Below are 27,013 nucleotides of genomic sequence, written 5' to 3'. Positions count from 1 at the left end.
GGGGGGGTTCTGTCACAGTGTCTGGGTTGTGTCCCTGGGTTTCCACTAGATGTCCTCCTTTCTCACGGTGTCTGTCACCTTATCACTTCCTGTTCCCTTATTTGGTCACCTTCCTCCTTGTTTAGTTAATTGATTGTTCCCCACCTGTCTCCTGTTTCCCCTTTATCCTTCTGTGTATTTATACCCGGTCTGTCTGAGTCTGTGTTACGGAGTCCTTGTTTAATGTAATGTTAATCCATGTCAGTCAGTTCTTGCCCTTGCCTTGTCTTCTTGTTTGGTTTATGTTTGGATGGATGTTTTTTGGTTTCGACTCATGCCTGGACTGTTTACCCTTTGGATTTGCCCTTTAATAAAGTCACATACCTGCACTTGGATCTCTCCGTGTTTCTTGTATCACCAGACGTAACACTTAAGGGATATTGAGTTATTTTATGTAACTTGTGCATGTAACTGCTTTAGGTTGAAAAACAACATTTATGGGGAAACTGTGTACCAGGGACGGGCAGTTTTGAGAGTAACCAGGCATCTACCATGTAATGTGAATGAGATGTACATGTGTTATGGGGTGATGTGCACTGAGCAACATGATTGGCTCAAAGGACCTAATCTGTCCTTCAATGTATCTTTTTACATACTATAAAAAGTGGGCTGTGAGTCTGTGTGTCATCTCTTTGCACACAGACTCAAGCTGTGTGTAAACCAGATCATTCTCTGCAGATAATTAAAGCAATACAAAGACAAAACTCTGTTTGTTTTTTTCATTCTCAGTCTCTACAAATTGCTATTGAATTAAAATTTCCACGACACCAACCATAGCGCAAAAGGAAAAAACTGGTCTCACACTTTTCAGCTGACTTCAGACCTCGGACCTCAACCTATAGCAGTTCTCAGAATGTGTTAAAGGAGGTTTAAGGGTGTCACTTAGCTATGCACTTCATTAGAAGGGCAGAAATCAGATAGCCATAAAAGGATAAAACCTAAACCGTTTTTGAGTGCACAAGAGTAGCTCTCCATGAAAGAGACGTACAGTAGAGATCATTGCCATAACAGGATAACATGAGAGTCTATCTAGCAGTCATTGCGCTCCTGGCTGCAGTTCAATGCAAGGAGCTCTTTAATGGGTAAATTCAGATACTTTTTCTTCTTTTGTAACTTATTACTGTATGCCAGCCTTGTTTCCTGTTCAAAATGTGCCAACTGTCTTTTTTCTTTCTTAGAGACCATGTTCTCAAAGTCCATGCAGAATCTGAAGACCACATTCAGATTTTGAAGGAGCTGGAAAGAGATGTGAATTCTGGGGTATCTGTTAAATCCCTGCTGAGATACTTAAATTATCAATTGATCACATATGTGCAATATCACATGGAAATCTCTCAGATTATATATGTTATGTGATTCTACAGCTGGATTTCTGGACCCATGCCGTCTCTACTGAACGACCTGTTGAGATCCGTGTGCCTCACTCCAGTCTGAATGCTGTCAAGGTTTTCCTCAAGAAAAACAACATCCATTTCACTGTCATGATCAACAATGTGCAGGTGAGTTAAATACAAAAATCTATATACAAAATAACATTATTAGCCTTTGCATAATATGTAGAAGATTAGCCATTAATTACAGTCCATTAAATTCCAATAGTTGTGATTTTTCAGTAAAGTAATAGTAATACACAACTTGTCTCAGGAACTTTTGGTCAGAGAGAGAGAAGAAATGGTTCACAATGCAGAAATGGAACGCAAGACCAAAAGCTTGAATTTTGCTGCTTATCATGACCTCGAGACTGTAAGTACATGTACTGACTTTTGCAAAATACCATGCACAACATTCTTATTATAACCTTAACAAAATGTCCGATTTTTTTTATTACTCCTGCCAGATTTACAAGTTTATGGACACCCTTGTTGCAAAACACTCTAACTTGATCTCTAAAGAGAAGATTGGCAGCACTTTTGAGAACCGTACCATGTATGTCTTGAAGGTAAACAGATCATATGATTATAAACTCAGATTACAGACAGATATCTATATACCACTATCTGATTTTTTGTATATTTAAAATGCATCCAGTTCAGCACTGGTGGAGAGAAAAAACCTGCAATCTGGATTGATGCTGGAATCCATGCGAGGGAGTGGATTTCTCACGCTACTGCAGTGTGGCTTGCTGACAGGGTGAGTGAGATAGTTGAAAAATTATACAGTGTATATTAGTGTTTGTTTGAGTCTGTTTGTCATAGTATATCAGAGCTATTTTCTAGTGTTGTTAGTGTATTGCAGTAAACAAAAGAATGTAGCTAAGGCTATATTTTTCTTTTCTGATGGGAAAGATGAAATCTGTCAGCACATTTATTGTTTGTAGTTCACTTGCCATTGCAGATGAGCTACATTTTTAAAAAAAAAAAGTCAGCAATCCTGTTTAAAATGCTTAGAAAAAAATGCCTTAGAGAATAGTTTTAGCAAGATTTAATTTATTTTTTTAGTTTTTGTCTACTTGTATGTGCAGTAGAAATATCTTTTTTATTTCAAGTTTTCTGCAAAAAGAGCTCATGTGCAGCAACGATGATCTTTTTATCAAAATCTTTTATTTTATTATTATTATTATTATTATTTATTTTAGGTGATTTTTTTACATTTTATTATTATTTTTATTTTTTATTTTATGCAAAGGGCAGCAGCAATGAACTCTGAAACTAGTTTATAGTAACATTCATATGTCTTATCTTGACTTCAAAATAAACAGTGTTTAGTGTTTGAACATTGACCCAATGTGCTGACAACACAAGTACAGACGAAGAAGTTGCTAGAATAGTCTAAAGAAAATGACAGATTCAACCAAATCTGAAAGAATAAAAGTACACAGAACCTAAAGCTATGCTTCTGAAATAAAGTTTTTGACTCTATAGATTGCCACAGACTTTGAGGAAAACCGTGCCCCTGTGCCCAGTATCCTTGGACACGTGGATATTTTCTTGATGATTGTTGCCAATCCTGATGGATACGTGTTCACTCACCGCTCTCCCAATGTAAGCAGCCATTCACTGGTTTCCATAAATCACAAATAAATGTTTAGAAGTATTTTATAAGCTTTTATAATTGCATGTATTGTAAATTGAAGTAAATTGAAATTCACTTTACCTCAGACGCATTACCGTTTTTGGCGTAAGAGTCGATCTGTGACCTCTAACCCCAAATGCCCTGGTGTTGACCTCAATAGAAACTGGGATGCTCATTTTGGTGGTACGTTTATATTGTTGTTTTCTGTGCATCTGATCCGAATGACTTTGCTTTATTAAATGTGTCTACATTTTCTTCAGAACCTGGAGCAAGCAATGACCCCTGCGCTGAAGACTACCACGGTCCATCTGTTCAGTCTGAGATTGAAGTGAAAAACATTGCAGATTTCATCATGAGCCATGGCAACTTCAAATCCTTCATGACCCTCCACTCCTTCATGCAGGTCTTGATGTATCCCTACGGCTACAGTGACACAGATGCTCCTGACAAGACTGAACTGGTAAACAATCTACTCATCTTCTAAATCTAGTTTGTTTTATGATCTCACAGTTATATTTTTTGCATCTTTTTTTCTAGCATGATGTGGCCACGCAGGCAAGTCAAGCTCTCAAATCCTGGCATGGCACCGTTTATAAAGTTGGAAGCATTTTCCACACTATTAGTAAGTGGATTGTTGAAGTGGAACTATTTTAACCACTTACCAAGATGTGGTTTATCTAATTTAAGTGTGTTTTTACAATGTGTTTTTCGATGCTAGAAGTACCATTTGAGGTTTTCAAGAGAATCGGTGAACTGGTCTGAAAGGACCATTTAAAATAAAAATAAAAATATTTTAATAATTTAAAGAATCTTTTTTCCCTATAAAGAGCCAGAATAGTAAACAGATGTTCTTTTGGCCAACCCAGCTTTTGTCCATTATTTTATATTTTGAATAATAGTATCACAAAATGTTCGATTACTGATTGTATTAAAAGACCTGTGCTACACAGAAAATGTGTGTTATTCTTGTGTTGTAAATGAATTTTGATATCTAATATCCAGGAATAAATAATGTTCAGTATTGTAAAATTCACATTTCATTTCAGAACCAGCTAGTGGTGCAAGTGTTGACTGGGCTTATCTACATGGCATCAAATATTCCTTTGCTTTTGAGTTGCGCGACACTGGCAAATATGGATTCCTCCTGCCTGCCGACCAGATCGTTTCCACTGCAAAGGAGACATGGCTTGCTCTCAAATACATTATGAAATATGTTTGTGACAACCCTTACTGATAGAAATGTATAAACTTCAGTAAAGTCCCCAGAGGATAATTTTAGATATTACGCTGCAGTGTTGTTGTCCAAATTATAAGTTTTGAAAGAGATCTATTAGTTCCCAAATCCCACTTCTAAGAATGACTACAGTAGCTACCCATAAACTGTCTTGATGTTTTAAGCACAGTTTAAACATGCAATAAAATATCTGTGAAATATTTGTGATGTCTAATCTACAATAGACTACCAATATAACCAGTACGCCTACTTATGTTTGGTTGATGCACCATCCGATACTGGTCTTAAAGGGATAGTTAACCCAAAATGACAATTCTGTTATTATTTGCTCTCATCCATGTTTTTACAAAACATAATGTTCTTTCAAGTCTACTTTATTTAAGTCTCAAGTCTACTTTATTTATAGAGCCTTTTCCACTACAAAGTAGACCAAAGGACTGTACAGCAACATAAGATGAGAATAGTAAAAACAAAAATCAACAATTATAGAAAAAAAAACTATTTACTTCTTCCAAAGTAAACAATTAAAAGCCATAGAAAACAAATATGTTTTCAAGCGAGATTTAAAAACATCAACTGAGGGTGCAGATCTGATGTCAGGTGGAAGGGTCTTCCACAGTCTTGGGCCAGCAACCAAAAATGCACGATCCCCCTTTGTTTTAGGCAAGTTTTTGGTACTGAGAGTAGTAAGCAGTTAAATGATCTTTGAGATCTTCCAGAGTTCAAATGAATCAGATCTGTAATATATTCTGGGGCCATTTCATGGACAGCTTTAAAAATGTACAGCAACACCTTATACTGAATCCGATATTTAATCGGAAGCCAATGCAGCTTTTCCAAAACTGGAGTAATATGCTCCCTTTTCTTTGTACTAATAAGGAGCCTCGCAGCTGCATTTAATTTGCAATTTTAAAATAAGAGATTGGCTCACTCCCAAATTAAGTGCATTACAGTAGTCCAAACGGGTGGAGATAAATGCATGAATCATTATCTCAAGATCGGCAACAGACAAAAAGGATTTCATTTTTGCAATCGTCCTCAACTGAAAGAAGCAACTTTTTACCACACATTTAATCTGATGATCAAACGTTAGAGCTGAGTCAAGAATTACACCCAGATTTCTTATTTGGGACTGCACATTAGTTGTCCATGTACCTAACACATTGTTCATGTCACAATCAACCTTATTTGGCCCAAAAATTATTACATCAGATTTACTCGCATATAGGCGATTTTGCTATAACCAGCACTTCACCTCCTCAAGACATAATAACAAAGATGAATGAGAAGTTGATCCTCCAGATCTAATAGGCAAATACATCTGAATATCATCAGCATAAAGATAAGACATCATTTCTTTAAAATAAGGCCTAAAGGCAACAGAAATAGTGAAGACAGAAAAGGTCCCAAAATGAAGCCCTGAGGTACTTCACAGTCAATAGAGATTGAAGAGGAAAAAAATTCCCCAACCCTCACTGAAAAGGATCACCCCATCAAACAAGAAGAATACCATTTTAAAACAGTCCCTCTCAGACCCACAACATGCTCTAAATGTTTAATAAGGATATCATGATCTATTAGATCAAAAGCTGCACTAAGGTCGAATATAATTAAAGCTCCTCAGCTACTAGACTGCAATGAGTAACAGATCATTGGAAACTCGCAATAGAGCTGATTCAGTGCTGTGTCCTGGCGTAAAGCCAGACTGAAAAGCATTTAGCACATCATTATTAGCTAAAAAAAAAGAGCTCAGCTGAGATAAAACCACTTTCTCCAATATTTTCGAAATACAGGGCAGCTTTGAAATTGGCAGATAATATGTGAAATCCAAAGTGTCCAGAGCAGACTTCTTGAGAAGGGGCTGAATGACCGCTTGCTTAAGACATGATGGAAAAAGACCTGTAGAAAGGCTGCAGTTCACGATAGATGTAATACTTTGGTCCAATAAAATCAGCTGTCACACCAAGCAAACTTAAAGGCAAAACATTTCAACTGGTAGCTGAGCGTTTCAAATGAGCAATAATATGACTAATATCGATAGATGAAACCAGATCAAATTCATCAAAGGTGTTGACACTTGTAGAGTTCTCTGCTACCTTTCCATCCAAATCACGAAACCTGGACCTAATGTTTTTTTTTTTTTTAATTTTCAGAGAAACTTCTCACAACACTCTGTAGATGGAGGTATCGTAACAGCATTTGGATTAATAAACCTATTCATAGTTTGAAAAAAAACTTTTGGTGAGTTTGAATGCTGTGATATAATATTTCAAAAATAGGCTGCTTTAGCATTCTTAACAGCTTTCTGATACTCAAGAAGAGACTTGACTTTTTTCTTTCTGCTGAAGAAAAAAAATTCATACATGTTTGGAACGACCTGAGGCTGTGTAAATTATAAAATTATCAATTATCAACTGAAATGTTGCTAACATTGTTTCAAATGAAATTAAACAAAGTAAAAAATAAAATACTTTTATGACCCAAGCATTTTGTCCTGACTTTCTTTGAGGGTGTTCAAATGTGGAAACCTCCCAAAATTCATTATAGTTTTGTTTCCACCATAATCTCCAATTCTGAATCTAGTTGAGCAGTTCTTGTCCTCTTGGAGATTAAAGATTTTTGACCAAAACCACAGGGACAAACTATATAAAGAAGAAGCCTATAAATCTGATTTATTGTCACAAATAAAATCTGGTGTACTGTACTTTATACTGCAACAAAGTGCAAGGTCAAAGCCTGAGCATTTGTGTTTCTTGCAATACTTTAAGATACAAAGGCATGATTTTTGCAAATCCAGCAACAATAATAAAAAATAAAACATTTTGTAATTTACTCACCCTTAAGTTGTTCCAAACCTGTTTGAATTTCTTTGAACACAAAAGAAGATATTCTGAAAAATGTTAGTAACCAAACACTTGCTGGCAGACATTGACTTCCATAGTATTTTTTTTCCATAGTATAGAAGTCAGTGGAAGTCAAACTTGAGGGTGAGTAAATGATGACAACATTTTTCATTTTTAGGTGAACAATCTCTTTAAACTTTGTCAACTTTTTAAATGTTTCCCGCCTAATTTTAGAAGCCTTCAGAAATTTGCAGCAATGTTCACCTGGAAAAGATACACACTATTTGCTTAATAGTCAGCACTGCATCCGAACTGATTTTACTGAGTATACGTAACATATGTCACTATGAGCATATAAGAGTGGCTCACCATGAGAGAGAGATCATTCCCAGAACAGGAGAACATGAGAGTAAAGATCATTCCCAGTAGAGATCATTCCCAGAACAGGAGAACATGAGAGTCTATCTAGCAATCTTTGAGCTCCGGCTGCAGTTCACGGCGAGGAGCTCTTTAATGGGTCAGTTCAGATATTTACCTTCTTTTATGACTTATTTCTATACCAGCCTTGTTTCTTGTTCAAAATTGTCTTTTTTCATGTTCAGTATATATATATATATATACATATATTTATTTTGATAAAGACCAGGTTCTCAGAATCCATGTAGAATCTGAAGACCACATTCAAGCTTTGAAGGAGCTGGAAGTATGGGGTCTGGGGTATGACAGTTTTTATATTGTGTCTGCGCCTTATTGTTATAGTTATCATTCTTGGTATGAAATGGCTTTTAGCACAAATAAAACTGTAACATACAAGATTCGTCTGTGTCTCAGGAACTTTTGGAGAGGGAAAAATCAGAGATGTTTAGCAATGCAAAGATGGAACGCAGCACCAAGAGCTTCAACGTTGCTGCTTATCATAACCTGGAGAAAAAAACATGTGCATGATGTAAGAATTATGATATGCTTTTCTAACATGAACAAATGTCTGAATATTTTATTCACTTCAGTTTTACAGTTTTATGGACATGCTTGTTGCAAGTCGTCCTAACCTGATCACAAGTGCACATCGGCAACTCTTATGAGAACCGTCCCATGTATGCCCTAAAGGTAAAGTCTGATATAGTACAGATTATATGACTGTAAACAAAAAGTCTTTTTTAATCTATTTGCACTGATTCCAGTTCAGCACGGGTGGTGTGAGTCGACCAACAATCTCCAAGAAGAGGGTTTCTCAGGCTTCTGCTATGTGGATCGCCAACAAGTTAAGATGAAAAAAAAAAAAGACTCTTAATATAGTATCAAAATACTAGCCTTAGATTAAGGGAAGCACAGCTTGGGAAATGAGAGTATCCAAGGTGAAAGCTATGGATTTATTTTAAATATTTGTAATGTTCTTTAAATGTATCCATATTTTTTTTTTGTGTGTGTGGTTCTTTTTTTTTTTTAGTATCGGTTCAGGCACCGTTTATGCGCCGGTACCGTTTTAAAAGTATCGAAAAGGCACTGGACCCTACTTAAAAGTTATTATTTCTCACTGGCTCATTTTCCAAATGGGTGCTTTCTCTTCCTCCTCCACAAATTAAGCTATGGTAGTTCGGTAGCAAGACGTTTTAATAAATTATCGTTCGCGATTGATGACGCGATTGACAATGTTGTGATAAGTAGGCTGTACCAACTTTGTAACTCATTACCCCCCCGAACACTGGACGTAGCAGACATATGTACCCAATACAAGAAGCTATCAATCAAGAAGGTATCAGGATTATGAGTTATTTTTCATTTTTAGTTTTTGATTAATCACTTGGATTAATCATTCATTTTGACAGCACTATAATGTTTATTGTAAATAGAAAACCATACAAGAGTAATTGTTACTAAGCCTGCACTAATGTTCTTGTCCTTTGCCGTCGCAGATTCCTGCAGCTAAGCTTGGATGTACATTTACATTCCATTAAAGGTTATTAATGACATGCCTCTGAAGTTTGAATTTTGCACCATAACAATACTTATTGGCAACTTGTCATCATATCTCTAGTATTATTTATACATATATTATTATCATTATTAAGATTTTCATTATTAAGATTATCATTATTAAGATCAATGTTAAAGTGAACACTTCCCATTATGAGCAAAGAGTGGAGGAGGCACACAGATCGCTTCAGAAGAACCAAAGTCAGCAGACCAAGAAGGGGCAGGAGCTAAGGAGCTATGGAGCAAGGTGGCTGAGCTGTCTCTGAGAGACAGTTTGACATTTTGTATAGACATTTGAATGTTAAAGATGTTGTTGTGTGATGCTTAAGACAACTTTAAAAGTGTTTAAAGAAGTTTTATGTGTTATTGTTAAATGCCAGTTTGCATTTGTTTAATGTGGAAAGTAACTTCAATAAATTTTTATTGTTTGCATTTGTGAAGAGTTTTGTCATTCTTTATTAGTAGCTGTGCAAACTGTACACTTTGACCTGCCTCTTTCACAAGGGTGTGGTTTCAGCAAAAGATCTGCCTCTTTTATTCTATTCCCTATTTGTCCCAGCTTTGCTTTCCTTCGCAACTCCAATGGCATCTTACACAGTGGTCATTGTCCCTCTCAGGAACAGTCCTAACAGTCTACATGCATTGCAGTTTCTTCCTCTGGGATAGGTAGTTTTTTCTTGTATGCTTGCTTATTTGCAATGGCTTTTTTTTATATGTATTATTTTAGATGAAGTGATTCAAATATACTGTAACTGAAGTGATTTCAGTATTATTAAATGAACTAAACACATTCATATTGTTTAGAGAAGGTGACTTGCATGCATTCAGTCATGCAATGTATGTACTGCAGTTTTTTTTATGGTATATTAAGTTGGTAATCTGTCACTTTAAAACTGTAAATTTGAATCATTATTTTAAACCATGCATTCTCATATACACAGATGTCAACTATCACAGTTCACCATGACATTCCTGCCCAGCTCTGAGGGGAATATTCAAAGTTCACAGCTACTTAACACACATTGTGATCTATTTTTATTTTGTTTACTCTGCACAAAGCAATTGTGAGAATTTTTTGAAGCAACTATGGAAACAAAAACTAATATTGTCGAACTAATATTGTCGAAAATGTTTTTTTTTTTTTTTTTTTTTTTACATTTTAAAATGTAAGAGCATGAGTTTTGTTTGCAGGTGAAGAAGATGAAGGACTTGGAGAGGGAAAAGGACCTTTTGTGGATTGGATTGCAGGCTTTAGAGCAGGTGCGAGAGAAATTATGCTACAACCCAGAAGACCACATGGAAGTGCAAGACCAATTCAAGAAAGGAGAGATGAGAAAAGTGTGATGTTTTTTTTTTTTGTTTTTTTGTATCAACATGTTTATATTTTTTTGTGTTGAATATATTTTCTATTCATCAGGTGTTTCCAGACACCTCCACCCTACTGTTGGCTCAGATCCACAGAGTGAACAGGACCTTGAGGAATCTACTGTGACTCCAGGAATCCCACTGATCCTGCAATAGAAGGTTGTTCTTTTAAAAATGTGCATTAAAAAAAATAGAAAATTCCTGTAAAAACATTTAGATCTCTCTTCATTGTCATTTTATGTGGCAGAACTATTCAGTTCAATGTACTGAAAGCAGTTTATTTTTTTTAGGTACTGAAGGAGATCAGCCCTCTCCTACCCATTCAGAAGAAAGTGCTAGTTTTTAATCAGCTATTTGTTTTGAATTTCTATATTGCATTCTCCTGTATTTTGTGCTTGCTGAATGTATTCTGAGTAGATTGAAATGATCATTTTCTGTGCGATAAATGAAAATAGCTTACTTGATTGGATTTCCAAAACATGGCATACAACTCGCACACTGCTTTGTATGTTTTATTCAAGAATTCGGTGCAATCGACTTGGCCTTCAATTTCCATTGTCCTTCCAGGAATGAATATACTAAAGGTTTATTAACTGCGTTCTGCCATTTAGTTTCTGATACTATTCAATTAAAAATGAAAAACACTTATTTTTGCAGTGGTAACTTTATACATGCAATGAAATGAGATCATGTGAGCATTTTTTTCTTTTTGTCAGTATACTTCATATATATTTGACCATTTTTGTATTTATTAATGCATATTTTTAATACATAGTTTTTTTTCTGCGTGTGAAATTGAAGAGCACAAAAAAAAGTAATGTAAAAGAGATTAAATTTGAAAGCTCATTCATTCAGCAGTTCTTAAATATCGAGTTAATGAGTTATCCAAGTCAACAGCGATTATCATTGAAAGAAAGACAACACTGAGTGCATAACAGTGGCCATTCCTCCACACCTTAGCATTTTTTGACATGTCACCTGTCATCGTGGTCCCAGAATTTCCTCTCATGGCCACCCAAGAGGTTAATATGAAAGCTGTTCCTGCCACAGCAAGCTTAGAGATTCCTGTCTCAGCCTCTCCATTCCTCAGCTTATCATCTGCCAGACTGACATCAGTGGCCTTTTACAAGCCTTAGCATCTTGCAAAGCTAGCCTTGGTAGTCTGGTGCCTTGGTTTGAGGCAGTATCATAACAGCATACTTTAACAATATAGTTATTGTACAGTTGGTTCAATAGTTTATATAAATATAGTTCAATAGTTTAAATAATCAATACTTAAAAAAATATTCTGCCATACACTTTAAAAGCATAGTTTATATAAATTATATCACTACAGCATACAGTATTTATTTATATAACAATATGGTATACAATAGTTCACAGCATAGTTTAACATTGTACAATTTGTACAATTGAAAATAATATCACTCAGAAATATGGCATGATTAATGTTTTTATTTTATGTATTGTATTTAATGTGCTGAATAAAATGTAAAATTGTTGAGTGAGAGGTTGTCGCCGTTCATATAATGCTTTTTATTTAATTTAGCAATTTCATTGTTAATAATTTATATATATATATATATATATATATATATATATATATATATATATATATATATATATATATATATATATATATATAAAATATATAACATTTTCTTTTCTTTTCTTTTTTTTGTGTAGTCTTCTTAACTGGGCTTGGCCACCCAGTGGAACGTAAGAGACTCTGTACTCAATAGTAAATGTTCCATTCATAAATGTTATTTTATGTTCTTTTTATTAGATTTTTTTTCAGCTTGTCAAGCTTTGATATAATTTATTTAAAGGATTTTCTGACTGGCTTACTGACTCGAGGCTTTTATTTTGAAGAGTAGTTGCATTGTGTCGGTCTTGGCGCTGAGTTCAAGCGTCGGCGTCGGTTACAGTATAGAGTGTGCAGATGAAAGCACGCGCGTTCAGAATGAATCAGACTGACTGTAGGAGAATCATGTTGAGGAGAGCGAGCACGAGCAGCTTGGTGGGGTTTGATGAATTCGGTTTCGCTCTCAGCAAGAAAAGAGACAGGAAACTCCGACACAGATGTCACGAATACAGGTTGTTTACTAATACACTAATACTAAGAGTGGTTTAGAATTCAGTTCGTTTTCATAACTCGACATATAATTCTGAGTAACTTAGGTCAGTTCACATGAATGAACGCTGTAAGTTATGTTGTGATGTGCACTTCCTCAGTTATCCTCAGCCTAATCCAGTTAAAGTGAAGGAACTGTGTGAATTCCTCAGTTACTGGAATGGAGCCAGTTTTATCTGCAGAAATCAGGTGTGTGCATGTTTCTCTATATAGCTCTGTGTTACATTTACTAATGGTTGAGCGCCATTCAGAATTGAGAATCCATTTAAATTCACAGAAATTTATATATTGTAATATGTATATATTGACTGTCAATCACTTGTCTTTAGAGAAATACATCTACTAGATTCTTCATATAAGAATTAAGGATTTATAGCTAAACATATTGGGCAAATTATATTCTTCTGTTAAATTTATTAAATATTTCACACCCAATTTCAACTCATCAAAAAGTCAGACAAATTTTCAATTATGAATTTTGCCCAACGCGTGCATTTAGTAATTTTTATCAGTTTCCTTTTTCTCAATTTCAGATCGAGAGGTTTATTCGTATTGGTATTCCTCCAGCAATGCGTGGACGAGTTTGGAAATGCCTCCTAGATATCGACAGTATCAGAGCTGCCAGCTCTTTTGATTATGAGGTGCAATCCCATCAATATATAGTTTTATTATTATGCAAACTTGGAATGTGGTGCTTTGAAAGACATTTGCCTTGTTTTTGACCCATTCTGATTCTTTACTTCAGGCATGCCAGGCCGAGATCCGTAAACCTCTGGTTGATCTTGGAGTCAGTGAGTACAGTATCGTCCCTACTATAGATTCCCTAGTGGAAACAGAGAATGAGATCAGCAGCGGACAGGCTTCACATCTCCTCAGCGCTGACCTAACACTCTTCAAACAGATCGCCCTCGACCTGCGTGAGTTGTGCATTTGGATGACCACTGAAATTAGGGCTGCTCAATTATGGTAAAAATCAGAATGACAATTATTTTGGGCAATATTGTAATCATGATTATTTAACATGATTATGAGTAGGCCACATGACCAAAACTTTATATGAATGATTTATTTAAGAAATATCAGCCTGCTATCACATTAAGAGCCACACAGATCCAATTTACTGTTACACGTGTTTTCAAGTGTAATTTATTCATCTGATGGCAAAGCTGAATTTTTAGCAGCCCTTACTCCAGTCTTCATTGTCACATAAGATCAGTGCCTCCATTATTATCAAATTTTGTTACTCCGTTATTAATAATGGGTTTTGTTATTATCAATATAAAAAAAGCAATTTCTGCTTATTACCATTCTTTTCTTTTTTGGATTTTTGATGAAAAAATACTGAATAAGTACTATATTGATAGTATATATATATGCTATACATTTTGGCAAGTAATTTATAAAATGTTAATAATTAAAATGTAAGTGAATGTTTTTTAAGGTTTTTTTTTTCAGCTAAAAACTGGTCAAGTGCCTCATTTTTGAAAGAATGGGAATTTCAGGAGGAAGTAATTTGGCACAGATGGCAGTGTTTTTGTTTGAACTTGGCCAATATTCTGAGCACCACATGAGGGCGCTGCATGAACACACGTTCCCTTTACACTTAACACATAAAAAAATACATGCACCGTGCATTAATGCATATAGCCAACACTTTAACCCAAGTGTTCCAAGGCACTGGGAATCTAATCTATATCTTTGTAGTTGCTGGCACCATGCTCTACCTTTTGAGCTACAAAAGCCTGAAATACTTCTACAGACTACTTTACGTTATTACTAACCTTATCATTTACCTTTTTGAATGTAATCCTTCTATATACTTTTTTATATATATAGTTTGAAATGTTTTGTCAGTTCATTTGATAGTTCCATATTTGTCTATATAGGAAGGTCGTTTCCCACCCATCGCACTCTGATGGGGGACCGTCCGGAGGCTATTGAGGGCCAGGCCAAACTTTTCAGAGTTCTTACTGGATTTGCCCGATATAATCCCCAGATCGGATACGTACAAGGTAATGAACTGCCTGTACTTCCACAAATGAGGTCACTGGCATTATTGAAATCTTCTTGAACTGTGTCCGTGTTCTTTTACTGGCCCTGTCAAACATTTTTCTGTTCAGTATATACTGAGGTTTTGTCTCAAGAGGGCAGTCAAGGGCCATCTTGCTGTTATTGCATGTCATGGTCATAGTTTTATTTGCATTTTTTCTGTGGAGCTAATTTAGTTAGTTTGCCCTTGACATTCTGGCTGTAATGAGCCTATGTGATGCCTCAGGGTTTGTTTTTCTGATCAGGGATGTCCTATATAGCTGCTGTGCTCCTGATGATCCTGTCTGAGGAAGAGGCTTTCTGGGCTCTGGTTGCTCTGCTAGAAAAGCCCAAGTATCTCTCAGCGCTCTTTGATTCTACTCTGAATAAGTAAGTCCTTCAGCTGTACATTAATTGCATTAACAAATGCTTATTTATAAAGGTTTACAGAATTTACACTCAAAACATCTGATGATAGAGCTGTTGGAAGATATTGGAAACATAACACACTTTAGCCAATTTAAGTTTTTTTTTTTAATAAAGATAACTTTTATCTATTTTAATCTGTTTTCTATTGTTTTTGTTTTTTCAGAATTCAGCATCAAGCTTTGATTTTTCACCAGCTCTTGAAGCACAGAAAACCTCTGCTCTTCCAGCACTTGGTGAGAATTATGTTCTAAATTACTTTCAATGGTCAACATCTCACTCATATTATGTATACATATGTATATGTATATTATGTATACATATGTATATGTATACATATGTATATGTATACATATGTATACATATGTATATGTATACATATGTATATGTATATTATGTATACATATGTATATGTATATTATGTATACATATGTATATGAAGGTCTTACCATCTATTATGTATATGTATGTATGAATGTATGTATGTGTGTGTACACACAGAGACAGAGAGAGCTGGGTAGTACCGTAACTGATTACATGTAATTTGGATTACTTGATCAGATTCCAAAAATCAAGTACTGACATGAAATATTTACTTGAAATATTTCTGAGGAATAGTTCAATAATTTAACAACACATTTGCTTGTTTACAGTTTGATGACGCTTGCTGGTCACAATGACATGAAACAAATATGTTTATATGTAAACAAATAAAACTCTATTTTTAGTGTTCGTAATTAAACAATTTATTAAACATTTATATTTATATTTTTAAAGAACTCACAAACCCACTCCAGTTTAGGAAACTGTAATTTAATGTAATGTTTAGTGCAAATTATGTTGATATAAAAAAAATATAATATATATTTATTTCTCTTTACTTTCTTTTATATCAATATGATATTTTGAATGGTAAGTTTAAAACAAGTTAGTTCAAAGGTATCTAAAACACTTAAAACGAGTAACCTAGGTTCCGTTACTAACCTAGTTTTCTTAATGTGATCAGTAATGGACTACATATATTTAAGATCAATTAAATGTCACATTATCAATTATATAAGTTAAATATCCTTGTTTTAATGACAGCAGCACTTGGTTGTCATCTCACATCTAAAACAGGATCAGGATCCCAACAAACATAACAGCAGAACCATCTCTTTTCTTAGCATTTCCTCTGAAACTGAGAGACCTACTAAACTAAGGAAGAGGTCTTAAACTCTGGCCTCAACTTTCATCAGGAAAATGTCTGAATATAAAAACAGGCACAAGCTGCATTAATCACAGAGGTTTAAAGTCTCAGTCCTCTAGAGTTTATGTAGATTCGCTTGAGAAGCCTCTCACATGTAACTCCCTCATAGGTTTGTCACTGTGTCTTATAGACCTTTTCCTGAGGGCTTTCAAATGAGCTCTGGGTTTTTTATTTTTATATATAGTGGTGGCTATCCGCATCCTCAGAGCTTTTGTGCAGCTTGGAGAACTCCTAAGCGATCTGCTTCCCGTTGTGTGTTGAAAAGCTGAGCTATTAGACCACAGCATAGGAGAAAAGATGACGCCGTTAACTCACAAAGAGGGCAAAGTGCAGCAACATACCTAAAAATTAATGGAATGGACATTCTAATTAAAAATTTGTTATTTGATCTCCCTCATGATGTTAAAAACTCAAATGGCTTTTTTTGTAGTGTGAAACAAACAATGGAGAAGTTTAGCAAAATGTGCCAATCATTATTTCCCATTAAATTACAATGTGAGAGAGCTGCTTTCAAGCTTCAAAATATTTATTTATGTTTGTTTGCTTGTGTGTGTGAAATATAACCTGTTCATACAAATGTGGCATGAATGTCAGATGTTGACAGGAGTGTGTTGTTGTCTCTCTGCTGGTAGGAGACTCTTGGGGTGTCTTCTCTGCATTTCATCATGCAGTGGTTTCTCACTCTCTTCACCTCGCTGCCATGCTGGGACTCAGTATTGGCCATTTGGGATCTTATCATGCTGCATGGTATTACACCCCTTTATCCTGTTTGCTCTAGAATAATAACACCTCTAGTTTCAAGCTGCCATGTTTGTATATCAAAGGTGAAATGTGTCATTTCTGTGCCTTAAGCGCCACTAAACAGAATAGAAAATGATTGTTTTCGAACAGGTTTCCTGAACCTGATCTGATTAGTTCTTGACACTCTTTACAGGTCTACAGGCTGTATTCCGCACTGGTCTCACCATCATCCTGCTGCTCGAGTCTCGTATCATGAACATGAGTGAGGAGGCCACAGTGCTTCCTGTTCTGCTGCGAGTGCCTGTGGATGTGTAAGTGCACTAAAGTACAAGATATTTGTTTTGAGATCACATTTTAATTTTATATTTAATTATTAAACAACCATTGTTTTAAGTTTTATTTTGAGCATTAGATGATGGCAAAGATAATCTAAATGTAAAAACAGAAGAAATGAGCATTAACAATTAAATTTCTAGTATTGACAGAAAGCAATTAATAAAAAACAACTCTTAATACTGGCTGATAATTAATATTGTACAAATAATACGTAATATGTTTTCCTTATTTTCTCCCTTAATTATTAGCTGTATTGAGAGTGATTAATAATTGTCATGCACTTTTACAATATATGAATTTGAAAGTGAAAGTGACGTGACATACAGCCAAGTAAGGTGACCCATAGTCAGAATTCGTGCTCTGCATTTAACCCATCCAAAGTGCACACACACACACTGTCAAAGTCAAAGTCACCTTTATTTATATAGCGCTTTAAACAAAATACATTGCGTCAAAGCAACTGAACAACATTCATTAGAAAAACAGTGTCAATAATACAAAATGATAGTTAAAGGCAGTTCATCATTGAATTCAGTTATGTCATCTCTGTTCAGTTAAATAGTGTCTGTGCATTTATTTGCAATCAAGTCAACGATATCGCTGTAGATGAAGTGACCCCAACTTAGCAAGCCAGAGGCGACAGCGGCAAGGAACCGAAACTCCATCGGTGACAGAATGGAGAAAAAAACCATGGGAGAAACCAGGCTCAGTTGGGGGGCCAGTTCTCCTCTGACCAGACGAAACCAGTAGTTCAATTCCAGGCTGCAGCAAAGTCAGATTGTGCAGAAGAATCATCTGTTTCCTGTGGTCTTGTCCTGGTGCTCCTCTGAGACAAGGTCTTTACAGGGGATCTGTATCTGGGGCTCTAGTTGTCCTGGTCTCCGCTGTCTTTCAGGAATGTAGAGGTCCTTTCTAGGTGCTGATCCACCATCTGGTCTGGATACGTACTGGATCCTAGTGACTGCAGTGACCCTCTGATCTGGAAACAGACTGGATCTGGTGGCCACGGTGACCTCAGAACAACAGAGAAACAGACAAATATTAGCGTAGATGCCATTCTTCTAATAATGTAGCAAGTACATAGGGTGTTATGGGAAGTGTTTCCGGTTCCGGTTTACCTAATTAATGCAGCCTGAAAATCCTTTAACGGATTTGGATATTAAAAGCATATTAGTATGTTATGGGTATGCCAGGTTTAAGAGATGGGTCTTTAATCTAGATTTAAACTGCAAGAGTGTGTCTACCTCCCGAACAATGTTAGGTAGGTTATTCCAGAGTTTAGGCGCAAAATAGGAAAAGCATCTGCCGCCCGCAGTTGATTTTGATATTCTAGGTATTATCAAATTGCCTGAGTTTTGAGAACGTAGCGGACGTAGAGGATTATAATGTAAAAGGAGCTCAGTCAAATACTGAGGTGCTAAACCATTCAGGGCTTTATAAGTAATAAGAAATATTTTAAAATCTATACGATGTTTGATAGGGAGCCAGTGCAGTGTTGACAGGACCGGGCTAATATGGTCATACTTCCTGGTTCTAGTAAGAACTCTTGCTGCTGCATTTTGGACTAGCTGTAGTTTGTTTACTAAGCGTGCAGAACAACAACCCAATAAAGCATTACAGTAATCTAACCTTGGGGTCATAAATGCATGGATTAACATTTCTGCATTTGACATTGCGAGCATAGGCCTTAATTTAGATATATTTTTGAGATGGAAAAATGCAGTTTTACAAATGCTAGAAACTTGGCTTTCTAAGGAAAGATTGCGATCAAATAGCACACCTAGGTTCCTAACTGATGACGAAGACAGAGCAACCATCAAGTCTTAGACAGTCTTCTAGGTTATTACAAGCGGAGTTTTTAGGTCCTATAATTAACACCTCTGTTTTTTCAGAATTTAGCAGTAAGAAATTACTCGTCATCCAGTTTTTTATATCGACTATGCATTCCATTAGTTTTTCAAATTGGTGTGTTTCACCGGGCCACGAAGAAATATACAGCTGAGTATCATCAGCATAACAGTGAAAGCTAACACCATGTTTCCTGATGATATCTCCCAAGGGTAACATATAAAGCGTGAAGAGTAGCGACCCTAGTACTGAGCCTTGAGGTACTCCATACTGCACTTGTGATCGATAGGATACATCTTCATTCACTGCTACGAACTGATGGCGGTCATATAAGTACGATTTAAACCATGCTAATGCACTTCCACTGATGCCAACAAAGTGTTCAAGTCTATGCAAAAGAATGTTGTGGTCAATTGTGTCAAACGCAGCACTAAGATCCAATAAAACTAATATAGAGATACACCCACGATCAGATGATAAGAGCAGATAATTTGTAACTCTAAGGAGAGCAGTCTAAGTACTATGATACGGTCTAAATCCTGACTGGAAATCCTCACATATACCGTTTTTCTCTAAGAAGGAATATAATTGTGAGGATACCACCTCTTCTAGTATCTTGGACAGAAAAGGGAGATTCGAGATTGGTCTATAATTAACTAGTTCTTTGGGGTGAAGTTGTGGTTTTTTGATGAGAGGCTTAATAACAGCCAGTTTGAAGGTTTTGGGGACATATCCTAATGACAATGAAGAATTAATAATAGTCAGAAGAGGATCTATGACTTCTGGAAGCACCTCTTTTACGAGCTTAGATGGTATAGGGTCTAACATACATGTTGTTGGTTTAGATGATTTAACAGGTTTATACAATTCTTCCTCTCCTATGGTAGAGAATGAGTGGAACTGTTCCTCAGGGGGTCTATAGTGCACTGTCTGATGTGATACTGTAGCTGACGGCTGAATGGTTGCAATTTTATCTCTAATAGTATCGATTTTAGAAGTGTGAACACACACCCGGAGCAGTGGGCAGCCATTTATGCTGCGGGGCCTGGGGAGCAGTTGGGGGTTCAGTGCCTTGCTCAAGGGCACCTCAGTCGTGGTATTGCCGGCCCGAGACTCGAACCCACAACCTTAGGGTTAGGAGTCATACTCTCTAACCACTAGGCCACAACTTCCCTAACTTATGACATAACCAATAATTCAATCAAACTGATGAGCAATATTTTAATGTTTTTTTATTTCTAATTAAGTCTTAGCACTAAAATGCACTAAATCTAGATTCATTTATTTTTTTATTTAAATTTTTTTATCTAATTAACTTTTAAAACCTATGCAAGTTTAATTAAAAAAAAGACACATTATGATCTGCTTTTAAAACATATTTTATATGTGAATAAACTCAAACATACAAATATTTTAACTGGTATTTCTTTTGCCAATATGATCACCGATAAATCAATTGAAGCCAAGCAGATTCATTATTATGCCCCCCCCATCATAACAGTGGAAGAAACAAGACCTGGTCTAGCAGTTCTAGGAATTATATATTAAGTTTATAAAAATTAAGACTTGTTTACTGAGGTAAAAAAACATTAGGGTTCATGATGACGTAAACTTCAGACAGAAATCGGTGGCACTCATTTCATTCTCTGGATATGTTTATTTGATGATGTCACAGTAAGCAAGGTGATATGGCCATGAGTACCACTTTCATTAGTATAGACAGACAATATTGTTAAGCTGTTTAATTTTTTCTATGGCCGCCATTTATTAAGTAGTGTGTATTTTCATTCCAATCCAAAGAATCATTTATTATGTGATCTGGAATCCTTTTATATGCGTGTGTGCAAATAAAACTGACCTTTCTGAATAGATTAACTTAAATTAACATTTAAAAACGATATTTGTTGGGGCTTGGTGAAAAACCATCCATGCCCATGTGAAGCCCATGCACTTTGTCAGCCACTTTACAGGATTATAAGGGCAAATGAAGCCATTTGCCAGTTTCAAAGGGGATATTTGGTATTGACATGCAGATGGCAGTCAGCACAAAGCTCCTACACATCAGGGAATGGGTTCATGTTGCTCGCCTGGCACGACGTCAGTGCCGACAAGGTCAAGCCTAAATGCTCCTCTCTGATTCAGAGTATCAGAGTTTTGCTAAGGCAGAGAACTGAGCCGTCTGAGAATGAAACTGTCGCCTCGCTTAGGAGGCCAAAGAGGGAAACAGAAAGAAGAAAGAGGGGAAAAAAGAGAAGAAACAAGTAGGTTTGTCCTAAAATCCCTGCAGAAAGAGTCTAAGGTGGTTCAAACCAGTCTCTGGGTTCCCAATCAAGCTGAGCCTTTAAGAAGCTGGTATTAACTCTTTTTGTTTTTGTGTGCTGTGATGACTGATTTTTAAAGCTCATGTTATGTAATCATTAAATCAGGGAAACTCGATTGACGTCACTGCTAGCTGGCCCTTTGGTATCCACAGCTGTCCATCACCCATCACCAGAGACTGTGAAAAATGTCAGTTCTTCATAAAAGTGACTGGGGTGACCTTGCCCTCTTTTACAATACTGGCCCCCTCCTCCTATTCAGTGCCGTTGATGTGTTGCCCACTGCAAAGTCTTGACAGATCGTTTGTGTGCCGCTTCTTCCCTGACAAGGCCACGTCAGGGCTTATGTAACTCACTGTGACATTAAACACAGCCAGACAAGGTTTACTTCTGCTAGGAGGGCTGCTTTCACAGGGATAGTGTTTACTTTTAATAGCAAGGGAAACCATTTCTTGTTTGCTTTTTGATCAAATTTTTTTGTGTAAATTGAATACATTTGTCTGATTTAGAAACGTTGTAGTAAAACAACCGTAATTTTTGACTGGCGTCACCTTGGCCAGGGGTTTTCAAACTTTATGATGGTCCTCTTGTGAAGGACCATATATGTTATTTAAACACTTCTGATGGGCTGTTGATTCATATTATGATTTTTTTCCCCCTAATAATGTACATCAGTGTGGAAATGTAAAAAGTAATCGTCTTAGTTTGACTGTGTTGTATATTTGTGTCCAGCTCCCAGCATTGTGTCCTCATCCCAGCCCTCTGGAACACTGATGTTCAGGAATGGGAAATTAACTGCATGAACCGCCTAGTCTTGGAGGAGGCCATTGGCGGACAGGATGAAGGTAAATACATACCCACAATCCCACCATTAAAGATCCTAGCATTCAAGCACAGCTTAGAACATTCAGTCGATTACAACAATGAATATGCTTGTTCTCCAAGCAAAGCCCCATCCAAACATGTACTGACATTCCAGCCCCCCTTACATAAGACCTCCTTGTTTGTCCCCGTTGTTTGTTTAGTGTACATATGAGCCCACCTTCAGTACAGTATGCTGTCCCATGTGTCTCAGCGGTCTACTGTGCTGAAAGCAAGACTCAGAGTTCAGGACTAAGGGTCAAGTGTAATGGGCTGACAAAGACACTAGATCGGGACAGACTGGTGACTCAATCTCTTCGGTCATCAGCATCTGTTAGGGGACCAATAACAGGGATGCTTTTGACTGGATGAGCCCGTAAGTGCTGGCTTTTAGTGAACAAAATGTCAGCTGCATCTCATGTTAGACTCAGGGGAGGACGCCATTCCTGGGTGTACAAAGCGCACTCTTTAAGTGTGCTCTGGCTGGATGCTGTCTTTGAGTTCAGTAACAATAGGCTAAAGCTTACAGACCTTGTGTACTAATGCAGGTTTCAGTGTTTTCACACATTAATGGTTTAGAAGTATTCAATTTAACTATATGCATAAAAAAGTAAAGTTGGTAAGTTTTCCGTTCCATTGTTTTACCGAGTATTAGAGTACTGTTTGGTCTATAAAACTTAAAAGACACTGTTTCAGTTCAAATTTATTTAACAAAATAATATAAAAATGTATTTTGTATGTATTTTATTTGTAATTAAATTAGTTAAGAACAGTACAGTGTCTCATTGTTCTGCCCAGTACTTGAGTAATGTTAGGTCTATAAACATGAAGAAAAATTATTTCTGCTCAGATTCATAAAACAGAAATAATGGAAATTCAGTAAAATAAGTTCAAAGATCGGGTAAATTGGATGTGGGGGGTGCAGAGTGATTTTCTGAGCCCTTTTCCTCACTCTGGATGTATACAGTTCTTGAAGGATGGGCAGGGGAGCACCAATAATCCTTTCAGCAGTCAGAACCATTCTCTGTAGTTCTTAACCATTCTTAACTTATGAATAAATGTACTTTATCATCTAATCACTCTTACATAACTGCTAACACCAACTAAAATCACCACACTTGTCACTATCCTAGCCTGAGGTCTGCACACTCTATTCCCAATGAAAAAGCCTCCATACTCGCCTGTTTCCACACACACTGAGATCATCAGGTTTCTCTCGTTACCAACAGTGCCTGGCATACTTGTGATTTATTCAAGTTCCTCTGGTGATTTACGGTAGCGTTAATGCAGGTTTGACAGAATCCCATTCGATGGGCACTTGTCTGTCTGGCGGCCGTGACTCATCGGCTTTTAATGTGAGAGAAATTCCCCGAAGGTGGCTATGCATGCTGTAGCTGTTTTTTGGGGGGGCCCTGGTGTAATTGAAAGGCCCAGCAGTGATTTTTACAGTATGCATCTGTCATCCAAAGCTCTGTGAGTCATTTTGAGTCATCCGGGGGGCCGTCAGCCCTCTCTGTCCACCTTTTAACAAGGTAATGAGAACTGACTCATAGAGCCTTCCCTCACTGCACCTGAGCTTCCATGACATGTCTATTTGGGAAACACCTGAATGTCAGGAAACCACAGAACGATCACAGCTGACTTACTGTTGACTGAAGAGTTTTTTAGTGGTCTATGTCTTTAAATAGATTGTATGTTTATTAGGTTTTTAGCACACCTGTCCATGACTTCATACCTGCCTGAAGGTATTTTGTCGTTTGCTTTAAGCAACAAGGAGCACGAGTTCATAATATTTGATCTTTGTATTCTTATCAGCTTTTAATCATGTGATTTAACACTTTCTTTAAAGAAGAAGTTTGAGGGTCAGTAAGATATTTTTTCCCATCATTTGATCAAAAGTGACATTTATAATGTTTCAGAATATTTCAATTAGCAATAAATGCAGTTCTTTTGGTGATTCATCAAAGAATCTTGGAAAAAGTATCACGTTTCCACAAAGATATGAAGCAGCACAGCTGTTTTCAACATGGATAATAAGAAATGTTTCTTGAATAGCAAATCAGCACATTAGAATGATTCCTCAATTGTAAGTGACACTAAAGACTGGAGTAATGATGTTGGAAATTCATCTTTGTATTATGGGAATAGGATAGAATAGAAATAAATAGATTAGAAATAGAATATGAATATTTGACTGAAAGTGTACAATCAGAATTACAGTATTCTACTTTATTTTAATGAAAATCACACTGTAGAAGCTTTAAAATGACTTTTACTCTTTCAGCTAGTAAAGCAGCTATTCTCTACTGCAGGTCTCTCTCTCAGAGGAACTCACGTTTGGATCCCTGTTTGAAAGTCAAGCTTTATAGCTTACAAGAACAAATTAATTTGTCATGAATGTTGCAGCATAGACACCACTGATGATTGCTGTTTAGGCTCCCATGGGGGTGTGCGATACAGAAAGGGGTTTGTTGCCCAGAGCAGGATTGTATTTTGCTTGTGAGTGTGTTGGCAGAATCCTGAGGTGTGCTGCTATCTCAGCGCTGTGGTGCATCGCTGTAATGTTTTTCCCTGCCGTCTGTGGTGCAGTGACTCAGCTGCTTTCTGCAGGTGCAATCAAACTCAAGATGTCAGATATTTACAAAAATTCAATTCAATTTTACATGCATTCATATACACTTTTGTTTCACAGTTAGGCGCCAGTAAGATTTTTTGGAAATAAATTAATGCTTTTATTCAGTACACATTAAGTTGATCAAAAGTGACTAAAGTATTTTCACAAAAATATTAAGCAGCAAAACCTGGATTTCAACATGGATGATAAATGTTTCTTGAGCAGCAGATCAGCATATACAAATGATTTCTAAAGGATCATATGACACTGAAGACTGGAGTAATTCAGCTTTGCATCACAGGAATAAATTGCATATTAAAATATATTCTAATAGAAAACAGTTATTTAAAGTTGTAATATTTCAAAACATTAGTGTTTACTATATTTTCAATCAAATAAATGTATGCTAGGTGAGCATAAGAGAATTTTCAAAAATACTAAAAATCTTTCTGAACCCAGGTTTTTGAACGGCCAATATGGTACCAGTACCTACGGAACCGGTATGCACCGAACCGGACCAGAACGAAGATTTCGGTTCCTCTTAAATGCCTGAGCGATCGATTGAAATATTTTCCTGGTTCTCCGAAATGTACACAAGAGTCATGGGCGTCGCTAGGCTTTTTTTAGCGGGGCTATAGCATTTATCTGCATAAACTGTACACACATTCACGATCGCCTTAGATTCAGTCCGCTCAAAGTTCATTAAAAAAACAGTGTCAGACCCGTCTCCTCCCCGTCTTTCAGCGCGCTCTTCAACCCACAATCAGTTCAGTCTGTTTTCAGACTGCTTGTGCATTCAACAATCGCACTAGATTATTATTAAAATTAATGGCAAAATGAATGTTTGGAAATTTAAACTGCGTGCGCATTTTGCTTTCACTTTCAAATAGTGGCAATTCGGCGTAAAGCAGTTGTTAGTTTTTTGTTTGTTTGAATTTTCCCTCTTTTCCTCACTTATAAATAGCTTTAAAGCACCAATGCAAATTTTACTTTCCCTTTTGAATTAACAACTAAATACAACGTCAAACTCACTTTAGCCTGTTTATAAAACATAGAACATTTATTAACAAAACTAATAAAAAATAAACCATGCTATAGGGCATTCTATGCCTAATATTTAATTTTAAATAGGTATACAAAGCTGGAAATAGGCTAAGTATACATGTATAGTATATAACCAAATAAATAAGAAACGTAGAACGTTTATTAGCAAAATGAGTAAGAAAACTTGGAGGCTCAGCATACACCTTGATGGCAAACAAAATAAATAAATGACACAAAGTTGAAATAAAGTAAAAATCAGCAAACAATGTGGAACCAATTAAACAAGAAACAAATGTTTAAAAAAACATCCAAATCACCTTAGATAAATGACAAAAGTCAACAGGCTTTACAAGATCTAAAATATTTCCAAAATATTGCCTTAATGGTTAGAGAGTCGGACTCGCAATCGAAAGGTTGTGAGTTCGAGTCCCGGGCCGGCAGGAATTGTAGGTGGGGGGAGTGCATGTACAGTTCTCTCTCCACCTTCAATACCACGACTTAGGTGCCTTTGAGCAAGGCATTGAACCCCCAACTGCTCCCCGGGCGCCGCAGCATACATGGCTGCCCACTGCTCCGGGTGTGTGTTCACAGTGTGTGTGTGTGTGTGTGTGTGTGTGTGTGTGTGTGTGTGTGTTCACTGCTCTGTGTGTGCACCTCGGATGGGTTAAATGCAGAGCACAAATTCTGAGTATGGGTCACCATACTTGGCTGAATGTCATGTCACTATCACTTTCACTTGTCGGTCAGCTTGACTCACTTTCTCACTGGATAAATTAAATCTGAAAGAAGCTTTGATTTGTATGCTGTTTTTTGATGAAGATCACGTTATTTTCAAAAAACAACACAGGCGAGGAAGATGCAGAAATGAACATATGCATCTTGCATCTTGTATCATCTATTCTGCATCTTCCTCGCCTGTGTTTTTGATCAGGAGATTCTGGTCTCAT

At 36.5% G+C, this 27,013-nt stretch overlaps 2 protein-coding genes and 1 long non-coding RNA gene across 3 annotated transcripts in view; all 3 read left to right on the top strand.

Annotated features, from left to right (window-relative positions):
- The first annotated feature begins 990 nt into the window (after window positions 1–990).
- Window positions 991–4,317, top strand: LOC132133267 (carboxypeptidase A2-like). Its single transcript, XM_059546071.1, has 11 exons — window positions 991–1,121; window positions 1,218–1,299; window positions 1,404–1,538; window positions 1,684–1,782; window positions 1,877–1,978; window positions 2,068–2,169; window positions 2,901–3,020; window positions 3,138–3,234; window positions 3,312–3,511; window positions 3,589–3,673; window positions 4,098–4,317. Exons 1-11 carry the CDS (start codon window positions 1,057–1,059, stop codon window positions 4,283–4,285), a joined length of 1,275 nt encoding a protein of 424 aa, XP_059402054.1. The 5' UTR covers window positions 991–1,056; the 3' UTR covers window positions 4,286–4,317.
- Window positions 4,318–10,298: 5,981 nt separating this feature from the next.
- LOC132133711 (uncharacterized) lies at window positions 10,299–11,086 on the top strand. The gene is made up of 3 exons (XR_009429214.1): window positions 10,299–10,440; window positions 10,520–10,626; window positions 10,758–11,086. It is a non-coding gene; the product is annotated as an uncharacterized LOC132133711 (long non-coding RNA).
- A 1,249-nt stretch (window positions 11,087–12,335) lies between these two features.
- LOC132133630 (TBC1 domain family member 8-like) overlaps window positions 12,336–27,013 on the top strand; it is a 34,260-nt gene continuing 19,582 nt past the window's right edge. The window contains exons 1-10 of the mRNA XM_059546516.1: window positions 12,336–12,564; window positions 12,703–12,790; window positions 13,135–13,242; window positions 13,347–13,518; window positions 14,488–14,613; window positions 14,896–15,019; window positions 15,222–15,291; window positions 16,937–17,051; window positions 17,239–17,356; window positions 22,280–22,392. Of these exons, the coding sequence (XP_059402499.1) occupies window positions 12,410–12,564; window positions 12,703–12,790; window positions 13,135–13,242; window positions 13,347–13,518; window positions 14,488–14,613; window positions 14,896–15,019; window positions 15,222–15,291; window positions 16,937–17,051; window positions 17,239–17,356; window positions 22,280–22,392 (1,189 nt within the window). The 5' untranslated portion in view covers window positions 12,336–12,409. The remainder of the gene's footprint in view (window positions 12,565–12,702; window positions 12,791–13,134; window positions 13,243–13,346; window positions 13,519–14,487; window positions 14,614–14,895; window positions 15,020–15,221; window positions 15,292–16,936; window positions 17,052–17,238; window positions 17,357–22,279; window positions 22,393–27,013) is intronic.

This window comes from Carassius carassius, chromosome 50, assembly GCF_963082965.1.
Source record: "Carassius carassius chromosome 50, fCarCar2.1, whole genome shotgun sequence".
NCBI lineage: Eukaryota > Metazoa > Chordata > Actinopteri > Cypriniformes > Cyprinidae > Carassius > Carassius carassius.
This window is presented reverse-complemented; position numbering and strand designations above follow the sequence as displayed.